Source organism: Sceloporus occidentalis, unplaced genomic scaffold (assembly GCF_023333645.1).
Source record: "Sceloporus occidentalis isolate IW3139 unplaced genomic scaffold, rSceOcc1.0.p SCAF_5, whole genome shotgun sequence".
Taxonomy (NCBI): domain Eukaryota; kingdom Metazoa; phylum Chordata; class Lepidosauria; order Squamata; family Phrynosomatidae; genus Sceloporus; species Sceloporus occidentalis.
In genome coordinates this window covers 84,062,645-84,084,870 of record NW_028316985.1, presented here as the reverse complement: position 1 = coordinate 84,084,870, position 22,226 = coordinate 84,062,645, and the positions used below count along the sequence as shown (strand labels likewise).

The window sequence follows — 22,226 nt, the reverse complement described above, 5'->3', positions numbered from 1 at the left end:
CCGTAACAAACTGGAACAGTGGTAGACTTTTGTGGTTCTGTGTTGCTGCTTCTCTTGTAAGCGCATGTAGAACATATCAGCCTATATTCTTTTTTTTTTTTTTCCTAAATGAAAATACTTTGGGGGCAAATAAGCATGCAGAAGTTGCTCATTCTGCAAAGCATGGATAACAGCAACAACTGCAAAACACTCAGATATTAAGACTGCATATTTTAAAAAAATAGAATGAGGAGCCAAGACACTAAACTTGTTGAATTACTTTTTTATTTTTTAAACTAGCAAATGAACCACAATAAATTAGAGAAATAAACAAAAGTTGAAAGCGATCCAGATTTCCCAAATTGTGTGTTATCTTTCAGAAATCGTTGTTTGAAACAGACTTGTTTAAAACTTGTTTAAAGATATCACCTTTTTTTACCCTTTTTTAGGTTACAGTAAAACATACACGGTAGCTTTAGATGAAGTAGATTCCCTGGAAGTAAACAATCTGACCTTTTTAAATCTTGGTAAGTTAATAACTGAACCTCATCTCTCTCCTTTTCTGCCTTCTTAGATAAGGAAAGAAAACATACATATTTTCCTTTCAGTATGTCACATGGATTTGTCATGTTTTTCAGTCTGCTGGATTGCTAAATAAGGAAAGTTCTCTTAAGTTGGCCTTTTCCCCATTGGTGAAACAAATAACTTTAGTTGCCTGTAGTCATGAGACCATGGCGTGCTGCTTGGGAAAACTTGAATGGCCAAGTTGCTTATTTCCTGTAATACAGCCTGTGACATTATTATTGTTTTGTGTTTTGTGCCTCTGACATACAGGAGTGTTTTTTTTTCCCCGGCGAAAGTAATGAGATTTGTAGTCATGCAATTGGAATAGGTGTCAGGATAGAGGTATTCTGGTTTTAATGGGATTATCCCCACATAAATATTTCAAACAGCAGATATAATTCATCTCTCAGATAAATCTAAGGATAGACTAACAAGTCTGTATTTTTCATTTATTTATTGTTTAACACACACACCCCAACCCAAACAACAGATTATTATGTGGCTGTCTACTTACCTGGACATTTTCTGCATCTTCTGAACACTCGACATCCTGACTTGATGTGCTATAGCTTCTTCCTAACAGGTACAGCGAATAAGTTCTGCAACAGCTTTTTCACTAGAAATTCATTTCAGTGTCATTCAAGAGCCTGCACAGAAATAAAATATACTTGGGTAATGCAAAAGGAAAAGGAAAAGAGATTTTAAAAATTATAGCATTAAAAAATTAAGACATTCAACCAGTATACAGTTAGGGGTTTCTTCACATTTTCTTGCTCCAGCACTCAAGTGATGATAGTAAAAGTTATGTTGGTGAGCATAATTGTGCCCTATGTTGGCAAAATTTGCTGGTTATTTCCCCCCCCGGATGAACCAAGTTTCCCATCTGTATACAAAAAGTGCTCTTACTTGTGCATCCTAGAATCATAAAAGGAATAAAGCATTTGTGCTGGATCTGGCTGATATCTCATTTATAGACATGTACAGTCGTCCCTTCCCATTTACGGATTTGAGATTTGCAAATTTGAATATTTGCGATCTCAGCATGAGTCTCACCTCTCATGCTTGGGACAGCTGGCTGTAGCTATCCCAGGCGTGGGAGAAGGTGGGCGAGGACTGTACATGCCATGCCCAGTCCCCTTCTCTTGTGCTTGAGAGAGCTTGAGAGCGCTCCCAGGCATGGGAGAAGGTGGCTGGAGCCCACGAATGCGCTACCCTGTCCCCTTTTCTTGTGCTTGCGACAGCTGGCTGCATCTGTTCGAGGCATTGGAGGAGGAGGAGGTGGGCAGGGCTTGAACTATTTGTCAATTTTCCATATTCGCGGGGATCTTGTTGCCCTAACCCCCACAAATATTGAGGGACAACTGTACAGTGGACCCTTGTTATACGCTGGGGTTTGGTTCCAAGATCCCCCGTGGATAACAAAATCCGTGGATGCTCAAGTCCTATGAAGTATAATGACATAGCAAAATGGTGTTCCTTATAAAAAATGGAAAATCAAGGTTTGATATTTGAAATTTATACTTTTTTTTACATTTTCAAATTGTGGATGCTTGAATCCTTGTATAAAAAATCCTTGTATAAGAAGGGCCAACTATATATACTGGTATAAACCATGATATATATCGGGGCATCCCTGCCACTTATGCAACACAGATCCTGGAGCCCTATATATGCTGGGAGAATATTTAGTACAATATACATCTATATAGTACAAAATACACTTATTTAAATTCATACATTTGTTCTCATTTATATAGGCAAATCCATAACTATAAACTGGTAACATGCATGGATGGTTTTTTGTGGGTTTTTCAGGCTATGTGGCCATGTTCTAGAAAATTTTCCAGAACATGGCCACATAGCCCGAAAAACCCATGCCGGCCATGAAATCCTTTGACTTAACATGCACGGACTTAATAGATATCTTTACCTACAAAGATTAGCTTTCAGTTACAAATTCACAATTTCAGTTATTTAAATGTCCCTCACCTTCTTCTTTTATCTTCCTCTTCTTTTATCTTCTTTTATCCTTATCTTCACTGCTTGTCTACATTATTAGCAGAAATTAATATATTTCAGTGCTTACTAGGCACACCTTATGCAAACAAATTTTCTCCAATTCGTTGTTCAGGTGGGGATGCTAAAATTAACGGATTGCATACTAGCACCATCATTTCACCTCTCAAGTCAATGGTCTTGGATCGTAGTACAGGAAGGATGTTTACTATTACAATAAACAAGGAAGCCCTGTTGCAATTCCTGTGGAACAGCAAATTGGATAGTGACAGAATGGCAGCACTGCACTGTTTGCTTCTACATAGTGGGAGCACAAGGGAGATTGAAACCCAGGTAGGGAAGATACTCTTTTTTTAAAAAAAATAATTAAAATGTAGCACAGAATATGCTTCATCTTGCATGTAAAATAAAAACACTGATTATTTTGTTAAGCAAATTATTGCTAGAATAACATATCCTGATTTATTCTGAATATCAAAGAAGTAATGTTGTAGTGTAATCTGTTAGCATTTGCTTAGCCTTTCCCTGCAAAACTAATACGCAAGGATTTCAAGTCTTCCACAACTTTGCGGATTCTTTCATTATACATCTTCAAAGCTTCAAAGACTGTTTTGTTTTCTAATCTCAATAGGTAATCCAGTGGATTTCTGACAACACATCAATTTGTTTTACATTTGATCCCATACAAGAATTTATTATTGGTAAGTATTAAGGACTATATCAGATTGGAAATAAGGAGGCAGGGGGATTAAGGGATGTAATACACATGGATTTCTTGTATGTAAATTCGTGGTTGTGTCAACACATATCTTGGTTTCTTGTATATAAATTCAAGATTTTGTCAATACGCTGCTGTACTCACATGATGAAGTGGTTGAAAACTGAAAGTTGTTCACTTTCTCTTCATATGAAGAGCAATAAGTTAGAGTTGATATCTTGTTTTCTAAGGTCACAGCATCCCTCCCCACCAGGAGTGGCAATTGTAAAGCCCACCGGATTTGGGGAATTATTGTCCAAAAAAGTGACTTTACCAAGCTCCAGATATAAGCTTACAACTTTTTAAAATATTCATGGTTCCAGACCAAATAAGCCTTTTTATTTTATTGTTATTATTATTAACCTTTATTTATAAAGCGCTGTAAATTTACACAGCGCTGTACATACAATCTTTTTAATTGGATGGTTCCCTGCCCTCAGGCTTTTATATATTTTTGTTCATTTACCTTAAGTTCCTGAAATTCTTATAAAGCGTCTGCAAGCTCATGACTCAGTCAATAAACTGAAGACAGGTAACTCCCTAGGAAAAGTACTGTAACTAATGCTTGTGACACTCTATCTCTGATAATTTCTTTTGCCTTCTGGATTATTCCAACCTGTGTACTATTTGACTTGATAATAGGCAAAAGCTTTTATTAGTCAGTAATTAGGCATCTATCTGTTCATGCATTCAGCTTCTTTATATTGGACAATGTGCCTAGAGACCATCAATCTGGACAAACTTTTACCATATACACCACTGCTGTACTGGAATGAGGTAAGATGCATTCAGACTTGGAAAAAGGGGGTATTTCTGATATAATTTAAATGCAAAGCAAATTTACCTTGAAAGTTGCATTTTGGAAACTGGTTATAAAAGAAAAGGTGAATATTTACTGTCTTTGTCTAGCCTACTATCCATATCAAAACAAACCATTGTCTAAGGAGGCAAAAACAATTCAACATCCCTATTCTGTATTAACTTTTTTCACTCAATACTCATATTTTTTAGGATGTCCCTGGAATTATATGCGGAACTCACATTATCTCATTACCTGTGTTAAAAGTAAGTGGATAAGAAATAATTGCTAGTGGGAAGGTGAAATGATATATATGCAGTTGTTTTAACAGTAAAATGCTTCTTCCCCTCCCATCCACACATTGGCTGAAATCTGAATATGCAATTGTGTATCCTCCCACCACCTAGCAGCAGTCAAGCTGTGGGAAGGGCCCCTGATAGTTGGTAATTTTACAAGGTGTTTAGTCTTCTCTGCCAAAGAGCACTGTTGCCTCCCAAAACTATAGATTTCAGGATAGCCCATTTATAGAGCTTCCCCACAGTGCCTAGTTTGGCCCTAAGTGATGAAACCACAGCTCTCCCTGCCTACAAAAAAAGAAGAAGAAGAAAGAAGGAAAAAATCATGGAAAGACCTATAATAAGGTTCTGTAAAGCAGCCACTAGAGGTCATAGCTGTTCCATATGCTTTCTGAATATGTGCTCTAAGACCTTTTCAGATTTTGAAACTGCATTTTTTGCTGTGTGCCTTCATGTTATTTCTGACATTTGGTGAATCTAAGGTGAACTCATCATAGGGTTTTCTTGGAAGATTTGTTCAGAGTGGGTTTGCCTTTGCCTTCTTCTGTGCCCAAGGTCACACAGTGAATTTTCATAGACAGCAAGGATTCAGACCCTGCTCTACAGAGTTGTAGTCCACTGGTCAAACCAGTATACATGCTCTCTGTCGAGCATGAAATTACATGAGCATTTGTATTTTATAAATGATTCCACCATTTACAGTTATTTTCCACAGAGGAATACCTGTTCAACCAGAAATCCAGCCTCATAGATTTTGTGTGGGTGATTGCTGTGCAAAAGGAAGTGGGAATCTGGGATTAGGCCTTGGATTGGTTTTTATTGCAAAATCCAGGTGGATGTTTTATTCAACAGAATGGTTGAATAGACAGAATGAATCTTCCAGTGGAGTTGGAGGTCATACATTCGAATGTGAAAATTCAATTTGTGCTAATTTTTTAAGATGTCATGTAGACATACTGAATAATTACTGCAGTTATGTCAGCTGACATTTTGGTAAAGTTTAAAGAAGCCTTTTTCAGGGGTTCTAGGGGTTCTGCAATAGAACATGGCTATGTGTCAGATTTGAGGTAGAATTAAATATTACTGTAATATCTAAGTGGGGAAAATCCCTCTCTTCACATTCAGACCAGCTTAAAACACCTCACATATTATCTACATTTGCCATAACCTTGTTTTGCTTAACCCTTGTTACAGGAAGCAATGAGTACATAGGAGATTTACTTCTCTTTCTCACTCATTTGAGGTACAACATTGCAAAGGCTTTTGGGAAAAGCTAAGCATGAGCCTGGAATGTGTAAAGTATGCTGAACCCCACTTGCATTTCAGCTACAAGGTGCTTAGGAGAGAGTGGGATAAATTGCTTTCAAATGAGGTAAATGAATCTGCAATGGTGTGTTTTTCAGTATGTCAAATTTGTTCATCAAATGTTTTCTGATTGATTAGGACATATATAACTGATTAAGTGAATCCATTGCGGGCAATCTCGGGAATTAAGCTCCATTTTATATTATTATCTGTTTGCAATGTGACATATATGATTATATTATAAAGAGTCTGTGTCAGGGCATTGCACCCTCTCAGGGGAACTGCAGGAGCAGTCTTCATCAAAAATGCATTGATGATGTGCAGTGCTATTTTTTTAGGATTAAACTGTAGAAATATCCTCTCAATATATTGTTTCTATAGAAAGCAATAACATGTGTATCCCACTTGTTCCTTTCTCTCTAGTTGAAAGGGAGAGTTTAACATCATGAAAATAGTCACAGCATTTTGTTTGGTGTGCTGGATCTGTATGTCCCAGTGTGTAAAAGACCAAAGTAGTATGGCTAGGTAGTAGTCTGGACTGACATGTCAACAGGTCATTCCAAAAAGTTATCTAGAAATTCCGAATTCCTGGTTAATTTGCAGTTCAGAAATGTCAGGTCATTTTACCTGGTAGTACTAATGTAGACCACAGGATGTGCCTTTTGGACATCTGCCTTCCCAGTCAGGACTATTTAGCTGTAAGGGAAACCATGGTCTTCTGCTGTGTGACCACAACTCCGTAAAGCACCTTGGCTCTGCCCCTGACTTGCCAACAGCGTCTCAGAGATGCTATTTACATTTAAACTCTTGTCTCGTGATCCCTCGAGATCATCAAACTGCGCCTCATTCCCCAACGGCTCTGCTGGGTGGGGGATCCGCATTCCCTGGGGCATTTTCAGTATTTTTGTCTACTAAAACACTGTCCCCAGGAGTAGCTGGAGCTTATGTCTAGATAGTACATTATGAGTTTATGTACACCCTATTTTTTCCTCTGTCTATATGTCTCATTATGCATAATATAAAACTAACTGCATAATATAACACTTTCAAGTCAAATAATTATTATCTTTTTAGACAAGTGAAGAGAGAACAACATATATGAAAAGCATATTTGGAAATGCAAAAAGGTAGGTTGACTTCTAATAATAAATTATTCTCATCTTCCTGGTTTTGATTAAAAGAAATTCTGTAGTCTTGATGTCTCTTTGTGGGCTGTGAAATTCAATGTCTGTAAATGCCTAGTGGTATAATTCAAATATAGCCATGTTAGTCTGTAGAATCAGTATGTAGAGAAATCTTGACTCTAGCACCTGGTAATCTATAGCTCAGGAAACAGTTCCTACATGATGGTCCAAAACACACTACAGAAATAATCCAGTTTGATACCACTTTAACTGCCCTGGCTCAATACTAGTGAATTCTGGGAAATGCAGTTTTGTGAGACATTTAGCCTTCTCTGTCAGAGCTCTAGTGCCACAAAAAACTACAATTCCCAGGCTTCTCTAGCACTGAGCCAGGGCAGTTAAAGTAGTTTCAAACTGGATTATTTCTGCAGTGTGTTTTGGATTTATATTCCTAATGTGAGTGCAATATTGTTTGATGAGCATTTGTTTGCTGAGGAGCTCTATAAGTCACAAAATGAGGACTAGAGAACATGTAGCACATACCCCCAAAAGTGGCTCATTTACTTGGGGCAAATGATACTTCTTCCTCAGTTTCAACACTAGACTTAAATCTAGTGGCTCTTACAAGTAATAGTAACCCCATTGATTCAGTTGCTGAATAGTAAGTCCACCCCTAAATAAATCCTATTGATTCGATAAACCTGCTCTGGCTGGGACTAGCAGTTGGGTTTAGCCAAAGATGTGTTTTTGAACTTTAGTTGTCATACATCTCTGCTCCTTATTTCTGTCAGCCATGCTAGCTAGTTCTATATATTCTGATATTCTGACTGAGGAAGTATTTTGAACACTTTACATATGAAGATTGCTTCCAGTTACAATCAGATGGTGGTTTTAACATGCTCTGGTAATGTATAAAGTAAAACAGCATGTTTCATAGCACTGGAATATTGCAGAAAGAATGTTTAAAGTTTCCTTAAAAGAGGGTGGGGGAAGCAAGGTACATGAGACGAATTTGACCCTCAAGGCCATGTTTCAGGCCCTCAGGAGGCCCAGTGTTTTAAAAATTAGTTTTATTAAAATGCCTCCCACACATTCTAGGGGATGTAGGGAGCAATTTTCTAACACCGCTGGTCCTTCTTTGTATTGTTTTAGGTCCAGGAGAGGCCTTTCTTAGACCAAGAAGTAAATCAGAAATTGAGTGGGAATATGAGGGACACTTTTAGTGAATACAATTTTTTTTTTAATTGAAGCTAAGAAGATATAGCAGGGGTGTTTGTACAGTGGGGAGTGGAAGCCTCTGAGATCCTGTAGTGGATCTCAGTGAGTAGTGAGTAACTGCTTGGGCAGTTACTCACTGCTGCTTTAAAGGAATTGTCCCACAAAAGGAAAGTGGGGCATTGTTTTGTTAATAGCATTATCACTCTTGCTAGTTGAGTCTTTCTGACTGAAGGTTGCATGAGTAGTATTGAGTGCTTCAATGGACAAATACTGACTGTTGATATACTAAACAACTAACTAAGATTTTGTTTGGTAAGTATCACACATTTTATTTTTTGAAAGCCCACAACTTTATTTTGGGAACTTTCATAACTAGTCTTAAGTAGCATCTGTTTAATTTGAGCACCATTTGTGTAATTCAGCAAACAAGCTGAATCATTAATGACAACATTAATGCATTGACTGACTTTTTGCAAACCTCTGTCCCTTGCCTTGTTCTGCTACAGTAATTGTTTCACACCACAGAGTGTCAAAGTAAATGTGTGTGTGAGAGAGAGACTGTATTTTGTCCTGTGTTTTCAGCTTAAGGCTGTCACTGCTGACAAGCAGGAAAGGATTCAAAGTTAAATCCATTTTTGAACTTTTATGGAGTTTGCACTGACATGTAGTTTGTTCTTTGGATAACATACATTTTAATGTCTGTTGTTTTCCTTGATTCAACTTGTACTTTGTTTATTTGTTCTCTTTCCATCTTGAGATAAGCAATGCTATGTTTCTCTTGGACAGATGTAGAAATACATCTGTGTTTGAAATCATAAAGACTCCAATTTTTCTAATGTACACAACATTTATTATTTGCAACTTTCTGTGCCAAACTATGCTAAACTTTTCTATTGTGCCATGTTTTACAATTGCGTATTATCTCTTGATCTCGTGTAAGAGGCTGAGGTCTATCTAAATTCTCTCAGACACTAGAGAAAAACCTAATTGGAATCGTGGCAAGCAATAAGTTGCATTATTTTTGAGGTGTGTGATTTTGAGTTGCATGTTCTTTTTAAAAAGGGACTATCTGTGAGTGCAAGATGAGGTTTCAGAAGGGTCAATATACAAGTTCTCAGGATCAGATCAGGGGACTACAGTTGTCTCTCCACATTTGTGGATTAAGAATTTGATTTGATTATTTTCAGATAACAGTATTTCCCCTGCCACTCAAATAATATGTTCTCTAGGTATCTGTAGATCCTCCAGCATGATTCTGTAATCAGTGTCTGGTAGAAGTTGACCATAGAGTCATGCTGGAGGCCATACAGGTGCCTAGAAAAGTGTTCTCTTGAGTAAAAAAACAAAGAAAATATAGTGAGCCTGTATTCATGCTTTTTCCCCTAAACCCTACGAAACATGAAGGCCAACTGTATTTAGTTGTGTCCTCTGTCTATACAGTTGCTAACTAGAAGTTTCAGGGAAATACAGGAGGACTTGAAAGCGATGACACTCTTTCCTGTTGTTGTACCGACCTCAAACATACCGCCTTTGAGTTTGGAAGTTCTATGAGTCTACTGAAACCTTTTTTCTAAAAGCCCTTCCTATACCAATAACTATTAATACAGATTGTGACAATAATTCCCACCAACTATGGCTTCATCCACACTGCAGAAATGTTCCAGTTTGATACCACTATAACTGCCCTGGCTCAATGCTATGGAGTTCTGGGAATTGTAGTTTTTTGAGACATTTAGCCTTCTCTGACAAAGAGCTTTGTGCCACAACAAAGTATACCGTAATTCCCAGGATTCCATAGCATGGAGCTATGGCTGCTAAAGTGGTGTCAAACTGGATCATTACTGTAACGTGGATGGCCTCTATATGTTTTGTGAATAAGTCAGTAAGTCTGTTTCTTAAGTATTAGATACACATCCTGATCTTACACCAGTGGTCCTCTCTTAACTCATAGTCCAAACCCTTCCCTGTTTAGCTTCAGTGAACTTTCAGCAATCCAGTCAGTGATGGGTACAGGTTGAATAAAAATGACACAGATGTACATTTTACATTAATTTTTATGCATTCCAGTGTCTGCAGCTTTTTCATTATATAAATAAATTGGAGTAGCATAGGCGTCTGTTGAGTGGATGGGCTTTCTTCATAATTTTTTTTTAAAAGAAACTATCTCTTTAAAGAGCTTCATAAACATTTGTTTTTTCTCTTAGGGTGTTTTCCTGCTTGAATACACGGAACACAGGTAAGGCAAAGATTCACTGATGCTGAATGGCCCAGAATATTGTTGTTGTTGTTGTTGTTGTTGTTGTTAACTGCTCTTGAGTGGACCCTGACTCATAGTGAACCCATGGATGAGATCTCCAAGACTCCCAGTCCTCCACTGATCTCCTTTAGATGTTATTAGCTGCCTTCTGTTGACCTCGACTCATGGCAATCCTACGAATGAGACATCTCAAAACCCCACTATCCTTTACCTTTCTGCTTAGGTCATATTCTCCTGATGTGGGGAAAGTACAACAGCCTCAATTTGAACATCTTGGCTTCCAGGGAGAGTTCAGGCCTGATCTGTTCAAGGACACATTTATTTGTCTTTTTAGTTGACCACAGTCTCCTCAGCACTCTTCTCCAGCACCTCATTTCTAATGAGTTAATTTTCTTCTTACTGGCTTTCTTCACTGTCCAGCTTTCACATCCATACTTGGTGATGGGGAATACAATGACTTTGATGATTCTAACGCTAGTGTTCAGTTGTATACCTTTACTCTTTAGGATCTTTAGTTCTGTCATAGCTGCCCTTCCCATTCCTAGTCTTTTTCTGATTTTTCTCATTCTGATCAATATTTGATCCAAGGTACAGGAAATCTTTAACTATTTCGATTTCTTCATTGTCTAGGCTGAATTTATGTAGATCCTCTATGGTTATTATTTTTGTTTTCTTTATGTTCAGCAGCAAGTCTGCCTTTGTACTTTCTTTTTTAACTTTCCTTAGTAATTGTTCCAAGTCTCTGATGTTTTCTGCTAGTAGTATGGTGTCATCCACATATCTTAGATAACCCCAAATAGTGACATTTAAATTTGGTATTGAAAATGCTTTGCTATTGCTCTGTAGACTAACATTTCAGGCAGAGCATGAATAATACAGTATTACTGAAAAGCAAAGTGTGTTGTGGAAAGAGAGATAGTGAATGTGACTTAAAATAGAGGAATGCTAACCCATATTTCTTGTGTGAGACACTGGGATGATAGAAATTAATATCTGTGAATTATGTTGTTGAGAGACATGTTATTTTCATTAGCAAATATATAAAAGAATCTTGCCCATGACAGGAATAATCAACTAGTAAACACATTTCAGGATGGAACTTGCAGTTTAGTCTATTCAGAGTATGAATAGTCACAGTAGTACTAACTGGAATTATCAATTGGAAGTTTATTTCTCTCTCTCTCTCTCTCTCTCTCTTTGAAGCTATAAATTAATCCCAGTTAAACCCATTGGCATAAAATGGACTATATTATCCTTGTGCTTATGTATGCAATGTAAATCATAAATAAAGTTTTACTTCAGATACAACAGATGCTATTGTATACATAATCCCTTGTCCTCTTCATGGGTCTTTACATGCTGTGGTTTATAAATGTCAAGTCCAGAACAAAAGACACTTTGTATTGTTTCCACGAGTTTTTTGGACCCACTGGCTCTAAAGGGCTTGTGGTAATGATCAGAGTTTTATATGCCTGCTCATGTGTAACCTACTCTGCCCACTGCTAATCCTCTCTTCCACAGGCATGCACAATTTATTGTTTTAACCATATTTGCTTGCAGAGAATCAGAACCAGTAATGGATGTCGGTTTGCTTCCATATTAACTGTGGGTGACATGATATGCATTGTCATCTTAGAGAAAGGAAGGGAGTATGGTTTCCCTCTGGACACATCAGGTGGTCCCTGAATGTCATTTCCATCAAATACAACATGTGAACAAGGGCAATGAGCTACATTCAGCGTAGAACAACCAAGCAACAGCCTATGTGTCAACTGGCTAAAAAACCAAAAATAGTATTTTGTTTTTATTTTTGTTTTTTGTTTTTTTGTAGTTATGGTAGGAACACTAGAGGCTGGCATTCTGTTTTGCGATTTATGATGGCGTAAGTCAGACTTACACCATCATAGTATACTTTTTTGTGGAGGTTGAAATTCTGTCCAACCACCAGCTCTTCCTAAAAAAGCTCACCTTGTAAGTAGTGCAACCCCTACAACACAGCCATTTCTGTATTGTGGGAGAACAGAGGGATGAACAAGGAGGTATTCAGTTGTTTTTCTGTAGCTGGACACATCAGAAGGACATCAACTGCAAAGATGTCCTGAGGACCCAGAGTGATCCCTGTGGATGCCTTTTGCAGTAAGTCCAGCTACAGGAAAATGGCTGGGTGTGTCCCCACTGTTCCCCCTGTTTTCTGACCACACAAGAAATTGCTATGTTGACAAGGAATTGTGCTGCTGACAATATGGGTTTTGGGTGTAACCATCAGGAGAAGTAGCTGCAGAGATATAGCTACATGATCCTAATTCAGGATCTTGGCTGAGATTTTTCTGAGTTTACATTTAAACATTGTAATTGTGTTAGATATAGTAATGTATTATAATGTACATTTTATTATTTTGTGGAAACAATTGAAAGGGCCTTAGGTTGTCTTCATTTCCTATTCCAACTTATCATAAATCTCAGGGCAGATAGCATTTGAAATATATTTTTAATTTCTGATCTGTGATCTGAATCATCAAACTACAGTCAGACTTCTGAAATCTTTTCTAATCCCAGAAGACTTGAGCCTTGCTTTCAAAAGGATTCTGATCTGTAGCCCAGAACCTGAATAATATCTTGTTTCCTTTGATTTCAGAGGAAAGGCTAGTTCCTCTCTTCCAAGATGAGGATTACCATCAACAGTTGCTAACAGGACTGGTACGTGTTGGCACTGCTGCTTTCTGTATCTGGTGGCACAAACTTGTATTACCAGAAAATATAACTTTTTCATGAAGTTCTGCTTCCTTTCATCAACAAAATGACTATGAAGAAATGTTCTTAGCTTGGTATTAGTCAAACATTCTTATTATTTGTTAGCAACAGTTAAATCATTTTCTAACTTTCTGGATTTGATCATGACTCTGAATACCTGTCTCAGGACAGCTCTGAAATATCCCTGGTCTTCCCTATTGGGAGATCTGTGAGAGATGCACAGTATGGAGGGTTGTATGGCCTGTTTTTAAGTTCTCTGGAATTGAGACGTGGGTAATGCATGATTAATTTCCCTCCTATAGTGCCACTGAAAAACCCTTTCTTCACTTATCGTTATCAGCTTGCAGGAAGCCTTTTTGCCCCAGTTTATATTTGGGAAGGAAAACCTTTCTTTCTTTTTGTCAGTATTAAAAAGGAACACAAGCATGAACGTTCTGCTGTTGTAGGTCATCTGAGCTCAAAATGTTAAGTCTGAATGTATCACATATATTCTTGTCTTAGTTAATGTCTGCCAGATTTCTAGTGCTCCTTCTGAGAAGAAAATGAACTCAGGATTTTTTTTATTAAAGTATCTATATAGAGTAATATGTTTGTTGTTGCATTTAACTGAATTTGCATTTTTTTATTTTTCCATGTTATGCTATATCAGGGGTAGGCAACCTGCGGCCCGTGGGCCGGATGCGGCCCGGCGAGGCCTTGGGACCGGCCCCAGCCCGGTCCTGCCGCCGATTGCCGCCGGGGCCTTTGGCCTCTTGTGCGCAGGGGCAAGGGGGGCAATTGTCTATAGACGCCTCAGAAACATGCATTTATATTAAGATTTTTTAAAAAATCAGCAATTTTTTTTGCGTGTCCTCCACTTTTTTTAAAAAAAGTGTCCACCATTTGAAAATGTTGTCCTACATTTGTCCCGGTTTATTTATTTATTTAAATTTTTTAAAAATTATTTAATTATTTATTTTTTTGGCTTCGGCCCCCCAGTTGTCTGAGGGACAGCAACCCGGCCCCCGGCTCAAAACAGTTGCCTACCCCTGTGCTATATAAAGCTACTTCTGCTGTAGTCGTAATAATATAGCAACAGCATAATGTACATAAATCTGCTGAACAAATTATTGTCTCTTATATTTATGTTTTCTGATAACCAGGCCAAGGCTATAATTCCATGCATGTTTGCCCAGGAGTAAGACCAAGTGAATACAGTGGACTTACTTCTTAGTAAACATACCCAGGATTGCTTGCATTTGGTAATAATAACCCATAGTCTTAATATTGATTGAATCAATAATACCCAAACATTTACCCTTGGGACCCCCCCGCTTTACATCTGCATGCAGATGTCGCACCCCTCCCACTTGTAGTATATACATTAAAATATTTTGTTTATTTGTGGATGTATTTTCACTCGCACATTCATGTATATTCATATTTTAACATTTTATAAGGAAATAAGATAGTTCAAATTCAACAGTTTTATTTAAGTAAATACAATATTTAATTCAACGCATGTACAAATTGTACATATTAAAAAGTTTGGGAGAGGAGGAGGTGAAGTGATGAAGGCCTCCAACCTTGCACTCCCCTTGAGCAACTCTCACGCCTCTCTGGGGGTCCTGCCCTACCATTTGGGAATTGCTGGATTAGATTCTTTGGAAAAAGGCATATGCAGTAGATTATTATATAAATGAAGTGCTCCTCCTCACTTGTTATTAATATTATAATATTATAATTATTGAGTTTTTTTAAACAGATGGTTACACAATTGAAAGATCATCTCATGAGGCACCTACAGTATATTGGCACAAAGAAGATTGAACAAATAGCAGTTGATTATGTTTCCAAAATGGTAGGTTTGTTTTAAAAGAAAAAAATATTGGTGGTTCTTTAAGAAAGGTTTAACCCTCAAGTGTTCTGTGTATGTTTGGCTTTACATAGACCATACCATTTCTGTCATTGGTGCTTAACTTTAAAAAGGTTCTGCTTTTCAAAGCAAAATGAGCTTGGCTTTCTAGGAAGTCATCCAGTACAACCCAGTGGCCTTGGTCTAAATGTAATTCTTGGCTCAGCACTCAATCCCGATTCAATGTCTTGGGGTTATTCTCCTTTTTTATATGTTCTGCCTTGAGTCTGCATCTAAAAAACCCTGCACCCCCAGTTTGAATTGATGATAAGTCTTTTCTAGCACCTCACATACATGTGATCCTATAACCGCATTTTTATTTAAATTGAGAAGTAAGAGAATGCCAAGAAGAGATAAATAATAGGGATATTTTTGTAGTTTTTACTAATTTTAAAATGACTCATGTCTTCCCACCATAAAGATGTGCCAGTGGAAATCTATCCTTTGGCTTCGTGGTTAAATTTGAGGTCTAACTATAATTCCTGGCTCAGCACTCAAGCCAGGAATTGGGGTTATTCTCCATAAAGCAGCCACAGTGTATGGTTCCCTAGCATGATGCAAGAGAGGCAGAAATTTGAACATTGAAGCATATCATGTCCTAGCAAGGAACAATTCAGTGGTTTGCAATATAGCTAATTGTCTGATCTTGGAAGCTATGCAGAGTTGGCCCTGGTTAGTACTTGGACAGGAGACCATCAAATAATACTAGGTGCTGTATGCAATACTTTGGAGTTAGGAACTGAGAAAACAACCTCTGAGGATTCCTTGCCTAAGAAAACCTTATGAAATCCACAGGGTCGCCATAAGTCGACAGGTGTCTTGAAGACATATGAACACACAGCAGCAGCAGCAAAATGTGTGTTTTGCGATATAGATTTCAACCAGCAGGTGGCAGGAGATGAGCTTTTTTTAGGTCCTTGCAGTTCTGAGTCAATAGGAGTTTCTCAAACAGATTCAAGCAGCTATAACGTATGGTAATTCAAGAATTTCCCCTCTTATAATGATCTGATCCAGCAGGAATTACAGCATAAGATATCTCTGGCAAATTTTACTAATTTCTGTTTCCTGCAGCGGATCAGTTCTTAAAATGCACTCTAAAAAAGGGGTATCTCTAATCTCAAACTCCTCTCCTTACAAGCTCAAACTTCAGAATGACCTTAATAGATTACAAAGCTGGGCCAAAGCTAACAAAATGAATTCCCACACTACTAGCACCTCCCATTTGGTGGGATCTGTTTTCTGTATAGCAGGTGAAGGGAGCTGTGGCTCTCCAAATGTAATTGGACTGCAGCTCTCATTTGCCCTAGTCAGAACCACCAATGGTGAGGGATTATGGAGATTTGTAGTCCAAAACTATCTGAAAGGCCATAGTTCCCCTCCATTCCTTGACAGTTTTGTATAAAATGCACATTGCAGATGGGTGAGAATTTTGTTTTGTTTATTTTAGATTGAGAACTTGCCACATTTCTTAGATGTCTTCATAAAATCAAAGAAAATTGGGAATAAAAATACCTGAAGATGGAAAAATTGAAACTGATAGAATTACTCCTGCAGGCAGGGGAGCTTTGATTATTTTATTCTTATGTCTGGCTCTACATGCTTGTGTGTTCAACTACATTTATGGCAGTGAATTAAGGCTGCCACTCCCCTCCCCTCTGTTTAATTTTTTGGCATGTTACTTCTCTATAATAGCTACAAGGCAGGCAGATACAAAGCTTTATAGCAATAACAAGTACCTTTCTATACCACTTATCAGTGCACGTAAGCACTCCCTAAGTGATTTACAACATGTAAGCCAATTGCCCCCAACAAGCTGGGTACTCATTTTAGCAATCTCAGAAGGATGCAAGCCTGAGTTGAGCCTGAACCTTGGCTGGTATTGAACTCACAAGTTTAAAGTATACAGTACAGGCATTTAACCACTGCGCCACCAGGGCTCATAAAGCCTTCACATGCTAGGAAGAGCTATACCTGAATTTAGCCAGCGCAGATGGATGAACATTTTTCTCAGGTTTTTTAAAATATAAAAATGTACTAATTTGCTAATTTGTGTTAAAACGCTTTTGATGTTGCACAGCGCATGAGGCAACATGTCAACGTTTGGCACCAGATTTTCCACCTTTGTGACTGTAGTCAGCAGCTTCTGAGCGGGAGAAACACCTCTCCCTTTCTCAATGAGCAAAGAGACATTGTAAACGTCTCTCAGATGAGGCTTTTATTCTTAGAAGAAGTTCCACTGTGTACAATAATATATACATTGACACCATCCACCATCCATACTAGTAGCAACCCACTCTGAGTAAAATGCTTGTCACTACTCTAGCAAAGGCTTCGTGTTGTGAGGCCTACTAAGCCTTGCCTCTCCCTCTGGTCTCACAAAGAACCCAGCCACCCTCCTGAGTGACTTTTCAGACTGGTGGCATACTACAGTAGTTTACTGCACTTGTTGACTATCTTTTTGATGCCACTTCCTGTTTAAATGTCTAATCATTATGGCTCACAGTAACCCTTTAATGCCTGGTTACCATTAAAATCCACATTTTCCTTGTGACTCTATATCTCAACAATTTGTTCATATGTTTGAGAGACAGAATGAGGGGTTTGAAAGAAATCAGATTCAGAAGAAAAAATGACAGATTTGCTCATCCCTACTGGGGCAAGATGTTACATACGATAATTCAAGGGTAGATTGTGCACTTGATTTTAGATACACGTATTTTGGTGCATAATTAATGTTTTTTACTTTAATGGGATAATAGATAATAAGAAAGCATCCAGAATTGTCAGTGATTTTTTGGTGTCTGGCGTGTATTTTCTGTCTAGATCAGGTGTGGGGAACATGGGCTTTGTTCACCTACAAACTACATTATTTTTGACAATTGGCACATTGACAGAGGATGATAAGAGTTGAAGTCCAACATCAGGAGGAACACAGGTTCACTATTTGTACCCCATCTTTTCTGCTGCCCTATTCTGTTTGGCTCTCTGAAAAGCAGTTCCTAAGGACTGTGCATGTATGAAATGTAGTACAGGGGGATGCAGGTGAAGGCAGGAAATTAGAGGAAACAAGAAGGAGTATCTTTCTTCTGCTTGTGCAAACAGCCTTTTGGACCCATCCATTGGGATCTCTGACCCTTGGGAATATTATGAAGTCAAGGGCTTTCATGGCCAGAATCCATTGTTTTTTATGGGCTTTTGGGGCTATGCTGGGAAATATCCCTGACCCTGAGTGATTTTCATTTGCATGGGCTGGGTCTTGATTTTGGTGTTTTTCAGGACTGGTAGCCAACAACTATCAGGTCAAAATGCACAGGGGAGTGATTGAAATCCACAAACACCTGGGCAATTTCAACAGGAAAGAAGAAATCCTTAAAGTAAACAAAGTTTTGCTACCATCCCTGAAAAACACCAAAAGCAAGACCCAGCCCACACAAATGAAAACCTCCCAAGGTCAGGGGGATTTTCTGGCAGACAATAGATCATTAATTAAATAGACATCCTGAGGCCTTGCCATTCAACAACAGAACAATACACAGAGTAACATGTAAATCACTTGCTCTCAACAAGGGGCCACACAGTATATGTATACCCCACTCACTCCCATGCCACCATTCTCTGAGGATCTCAGCCACAGTTGCTGGCAAAACGTCAGGAATAAACACTTCCAGGACATGGCCACATAGTCCGAAAACCCCACAAAAAACTCGAGAATATTCATACTTCAATTAAGAATAGAACTATAAAATTAAATAATCAGCCCACCTCTCTGTCCCTGGACAGTTGAATACCTTCCCTGGTGAAAACATCTACTGATACATCTTACATTTTCATGACTGGAGGCACTTTTTATGGCTTTTTCCACTGACACCTTTCCATTTAATCAAATTAGGTGACCGAGAGTCTCTATCCATAATGGCATCTGGTAGCACCTTTGAGATTATTTGAGAGAAAGAAGTTCACAGCATAAATTTTCATAGATTTAAATCTTCAAAAGCTCATGCTACCAGCTTCTCTCTTTCAGTTAGTTTCAAAGGTGCTCCAGGATCACTTTCCATACTGATTTTGAAGACTAACATGGCTATGAATTTGAATTCTACCCATAATGGTGTTTCACATAGCAGTGGCTGGGTTCATCTAGACTGGTTTAATTTGGAGATCTATATTCATTTTGTTTGCCCCAAAATATTTTCTATCAACTCCTGGCATGACTGCAGATTTTTTATACCAGCTTTCCAGGAAATCAGAACAGGAACAAAATCTGGGGCTTTCTGTCAGTCAGGATGTATCCTTAGTAAAATTCCAGGAATTCATTTATGACTTTTTACTATGACACACAGTCCATTCAGGTCCTCCTTCCTGAAAGCAGCTGAGAGCAGGTAGTTTTGGACTAAGCTCTACTGAATTCAGTGGAAATATGCCTAGAATTGCTGCTATGCACAGCATTTTTTAGCTTGTTTTGTTATGTGCCTTCAGGTCATTTCTGACTTAATGGCAAACCCTAAGGAAAATGTATCATGGTATTCTTGGCTAGATTTGTTTAAAGGAGGTTTCCTTTTGCCTTCCTCTGAGGCTGAGAGAGTGTGACTTGTTCAGGTTCACCCAGTGGGTTTCCATGGTTGGGTGGTGATTCGAACTCTGATCTCCAGAGTTGTAGTCCAGCTCAAACCACTATACCATGCTGTCTTGTGAGCATATTTGGTCAGAATTATGCCCCATTGCATTATTCTCCAGTAAGTGAATTGTAGGATACAATTTTACAGTCTGTTTGATTATTATGATAGTGCTGGTGTTTCTGTGACTCCTTGTGAGAAAGAGTTAGTAAAGTGGAGAGCCTTCCACCTAAGAATTCACATATGCTTTTTTCTTTGTATTTCTAGCTGGGACTAATATGTCAGATAATGGAGAATGTTTGGCAGAAGTATAATCTTCATTCCTGGACCTTTTCACTGTAAGCATTTTTTAAATCAAGTCATTATCAGTTTAGCTGACAAAAATAGAGTCACAAAAGGGTGCACAAAAGGGTGATAAATATATTTGATGCTTTTTTTAAAAAAACACACACCTATATTGTAGCCAATATAGCTATTGCTATGTGCATTCAGCATCCCCAACAATTCACGCTCTGCTATTGAAAGTCAGTTACATTTAATAGTGAATTTAATTTTAGTGGGGAGGGGACTATTGTTGCTTGCATAGATGTTAGTTTATCTCATATTTCTAAAATCAAAATGACCATTACCAGAGGAACTAGTTTTGTATATCAAAGGAAGCGCTAAGCTTACGTTTCTTAAACATCATTTCCTCCTTAATGCCTTATGGCAGCCCACTTTTCAAACTGAGAGGATTTGTCAAAGCAACAAAATGTAAACATTTCCCACCAGCCATGTCCAAGATGTTCACTACAGTGTGGAAACAGCAGATGTCTTCAACTATGCTGTTGTTTAATTATGTTATTATTTTATTTTGGGGGGGGGGGGTTTATTCACACAGCTAACATGAATACATGGGTTTCTGTGTATGTTTATGCCTTCAAGTCGCCTATTGACTTTTGGTGACCCTCTTGGATTTCAGTCAAAGAATATTCAGAACTGGTTTGGCCAAATACATAGCAAAGCATTATTATAACAAAGACTTTAGTAATAGTCAATAAAAATGTATTCACTAGGGAGCTGGAATTCATCTCATGATGTACAGTGTGCCCGCGTCATACGCGGGCGCGCCTTACGCAGCTTGAGCATATGCGCTCAAGCCGCAGGGCGGAAGGGGCGGCGCGTCCCATTCAATTGAATGGGCGCACGCGCACCGCCGCACCACCGTGCACGACCCCCATTGTTTACAATGGGGCTTGAGCATAGGCGGAATTCACCTTACGTGGAGGGATCCGGAACAGATCCCCGCATAAGGCGAGGGCCCACTATATATACATTTTATAGTAAATATGCTACGGTCTCCTTATTCCCTAGCTAGTGTTGAAAGGAGTCATATTTCCAAATACAATTCTAAATGCAATGTGGTTATTTATTTATTTAAATGTTTATATATCTCTCTGTATCATCTCATTTTACAGAAGCATAAGCGTGAAAGCTGTTTAAACAATGTAATACTATGAATTGGGCATCTAGATAATGACATTTGATCTTATTTGCTTGAGACCCAAAAGTCAATAAAAGTGACTTCTGTTCAATGCTTACTCTTAATCAGGGGTGGGCAAAATGCCGCCGATAGGACATGTGGCTCTTTACAGCTCCTCAGGGGGTTGAAAACTTCTTTAGCTCCAAAATATCCCTATGGAGGACATTTACACCACATTTGTAGATCCCTTGGGAGCCCCAAGTTTTGTAACAGTTTTACAAAATTTGACTAATTTAATTTAATTAATTTAGACTCACAATGGGGCCTTATTTTGAAACAGGGAATGAACTAAAATGGCCCTGGAAGGGCTAAAACCATGGTGAAATGCCCACCTTTTTGGCGGGTGGTGGTGGTGTGTGTGTGTTTTGCAAGGTAGTAGGGCTTTTTGGGTTCTCCTGGGTGGGCTAATGTGGTCCCTTACCCTTCCACAATTGCCCACCTTTCCTCTAAATATTTAAAATTCCAACAAGGTAAGTATCATGACCCCCTGGTGTCACTACTTAGGATTTGCTGATTCAATTTATTTTTTGAATTTTTTATTTTTAATGCCCACTGCCTAGATAGATCTGTTGCAGGCTAGGCTTCCATTGTGGCTACTTATGAGAAAGTCATTTAAATAGTGGGGTTTTTTGGGGGAGGGGCAGTGAAGCTCCCAATGCACAATGTTGCCTTTAAAATACCTGCAGCTTAATACTAAGCCAATAACAGCTGCTTGATATGAAAAGGCAGCCCTGTGCCCAGAGCTGTCATACCCCATAAATTTTAAAGTTTTTCCTTGCCCTTAATGAATAGGTGCACTGGGTAAAAAAAAAAATATATCAAAACACTGTTGCAGATTCCACTTAGTTGACTCTTTGTGGCCATCTAACATTTGCAACAAGGCATTTGCTTTATAGTTTGCATGGTATAGATGAGAGAGTGAGCAGGCTGTAGCTGTTGAAAAGCCTAACAAAACATTCAGAAATAACATTTGGGACAGGCCTCCTGAGGATATGCAGATGTGGAGTCGCATGTGGGAAAACACAGAGAAGGCAATGGATGCAGCCTCTTCCCAGCTGAACTGCTTCCGCAGGGGGCAGCTCAGCTGGGAAGATGCAGGGAACGTGATGGATCCTCCTTGTAGCCTCTTCTCAG

General features: G+C 38.5%; 1 protein-coding gene across 2 annotated transcripts in view; it reads left to right on the top strand.

The window, feature by feature from the left end:
* The window catches only part of GSAP (gamma-secretase activating protein), a 64,479-nt gene that overhangs the window by 27,896 nt on the left and 14,357 nt on the right, over positions 1-22,226 (top strand). For both annotated transcript variants that reach the window (XM_089524603.1, XM_089524604.1), the window contains exons 14-25: positions 429-506; positions 1,034-1,126; positions 2,675-2,892; positions 3,191-3,260; positions 4,011-4,093; positions 4,328-4,381; positions 5,655-5,783; positions 6,791-6,843; positions 10,263-10,294; positions 12,951-13,012; positions 14,811-14,906; positions 19,838-19,908. In XM_089524603.1, the coding sequence (XP_089380729.1) occupies positions 429-506; positions 1,034-1,126; positions 2,675-2,892; positions 3,191-3,260; positions 4,011-4,093; positions 4,328-4,381; positions 5,655-5,783; positions 6,791-6,843; positions 10,263-10,294; positions 12,951-13,012; positions 14,811-14,906; positions 19,838-19,908 (1,039 nt within the window). The remainder of the gene's footprint in view (positions 1-428; positions 507-1,033; positions 1,127-2,674; positions 2,893-3,190; positions 3,261-4,010; positions 4,094-4,327; positions 4,382-5,654; positions 5,784-6,790; positions 6,844-10,262; positions 10,295-12,950; positions 13,013-14,810; positions 14,907-19,837; positions 19,909-22,226) is intronic.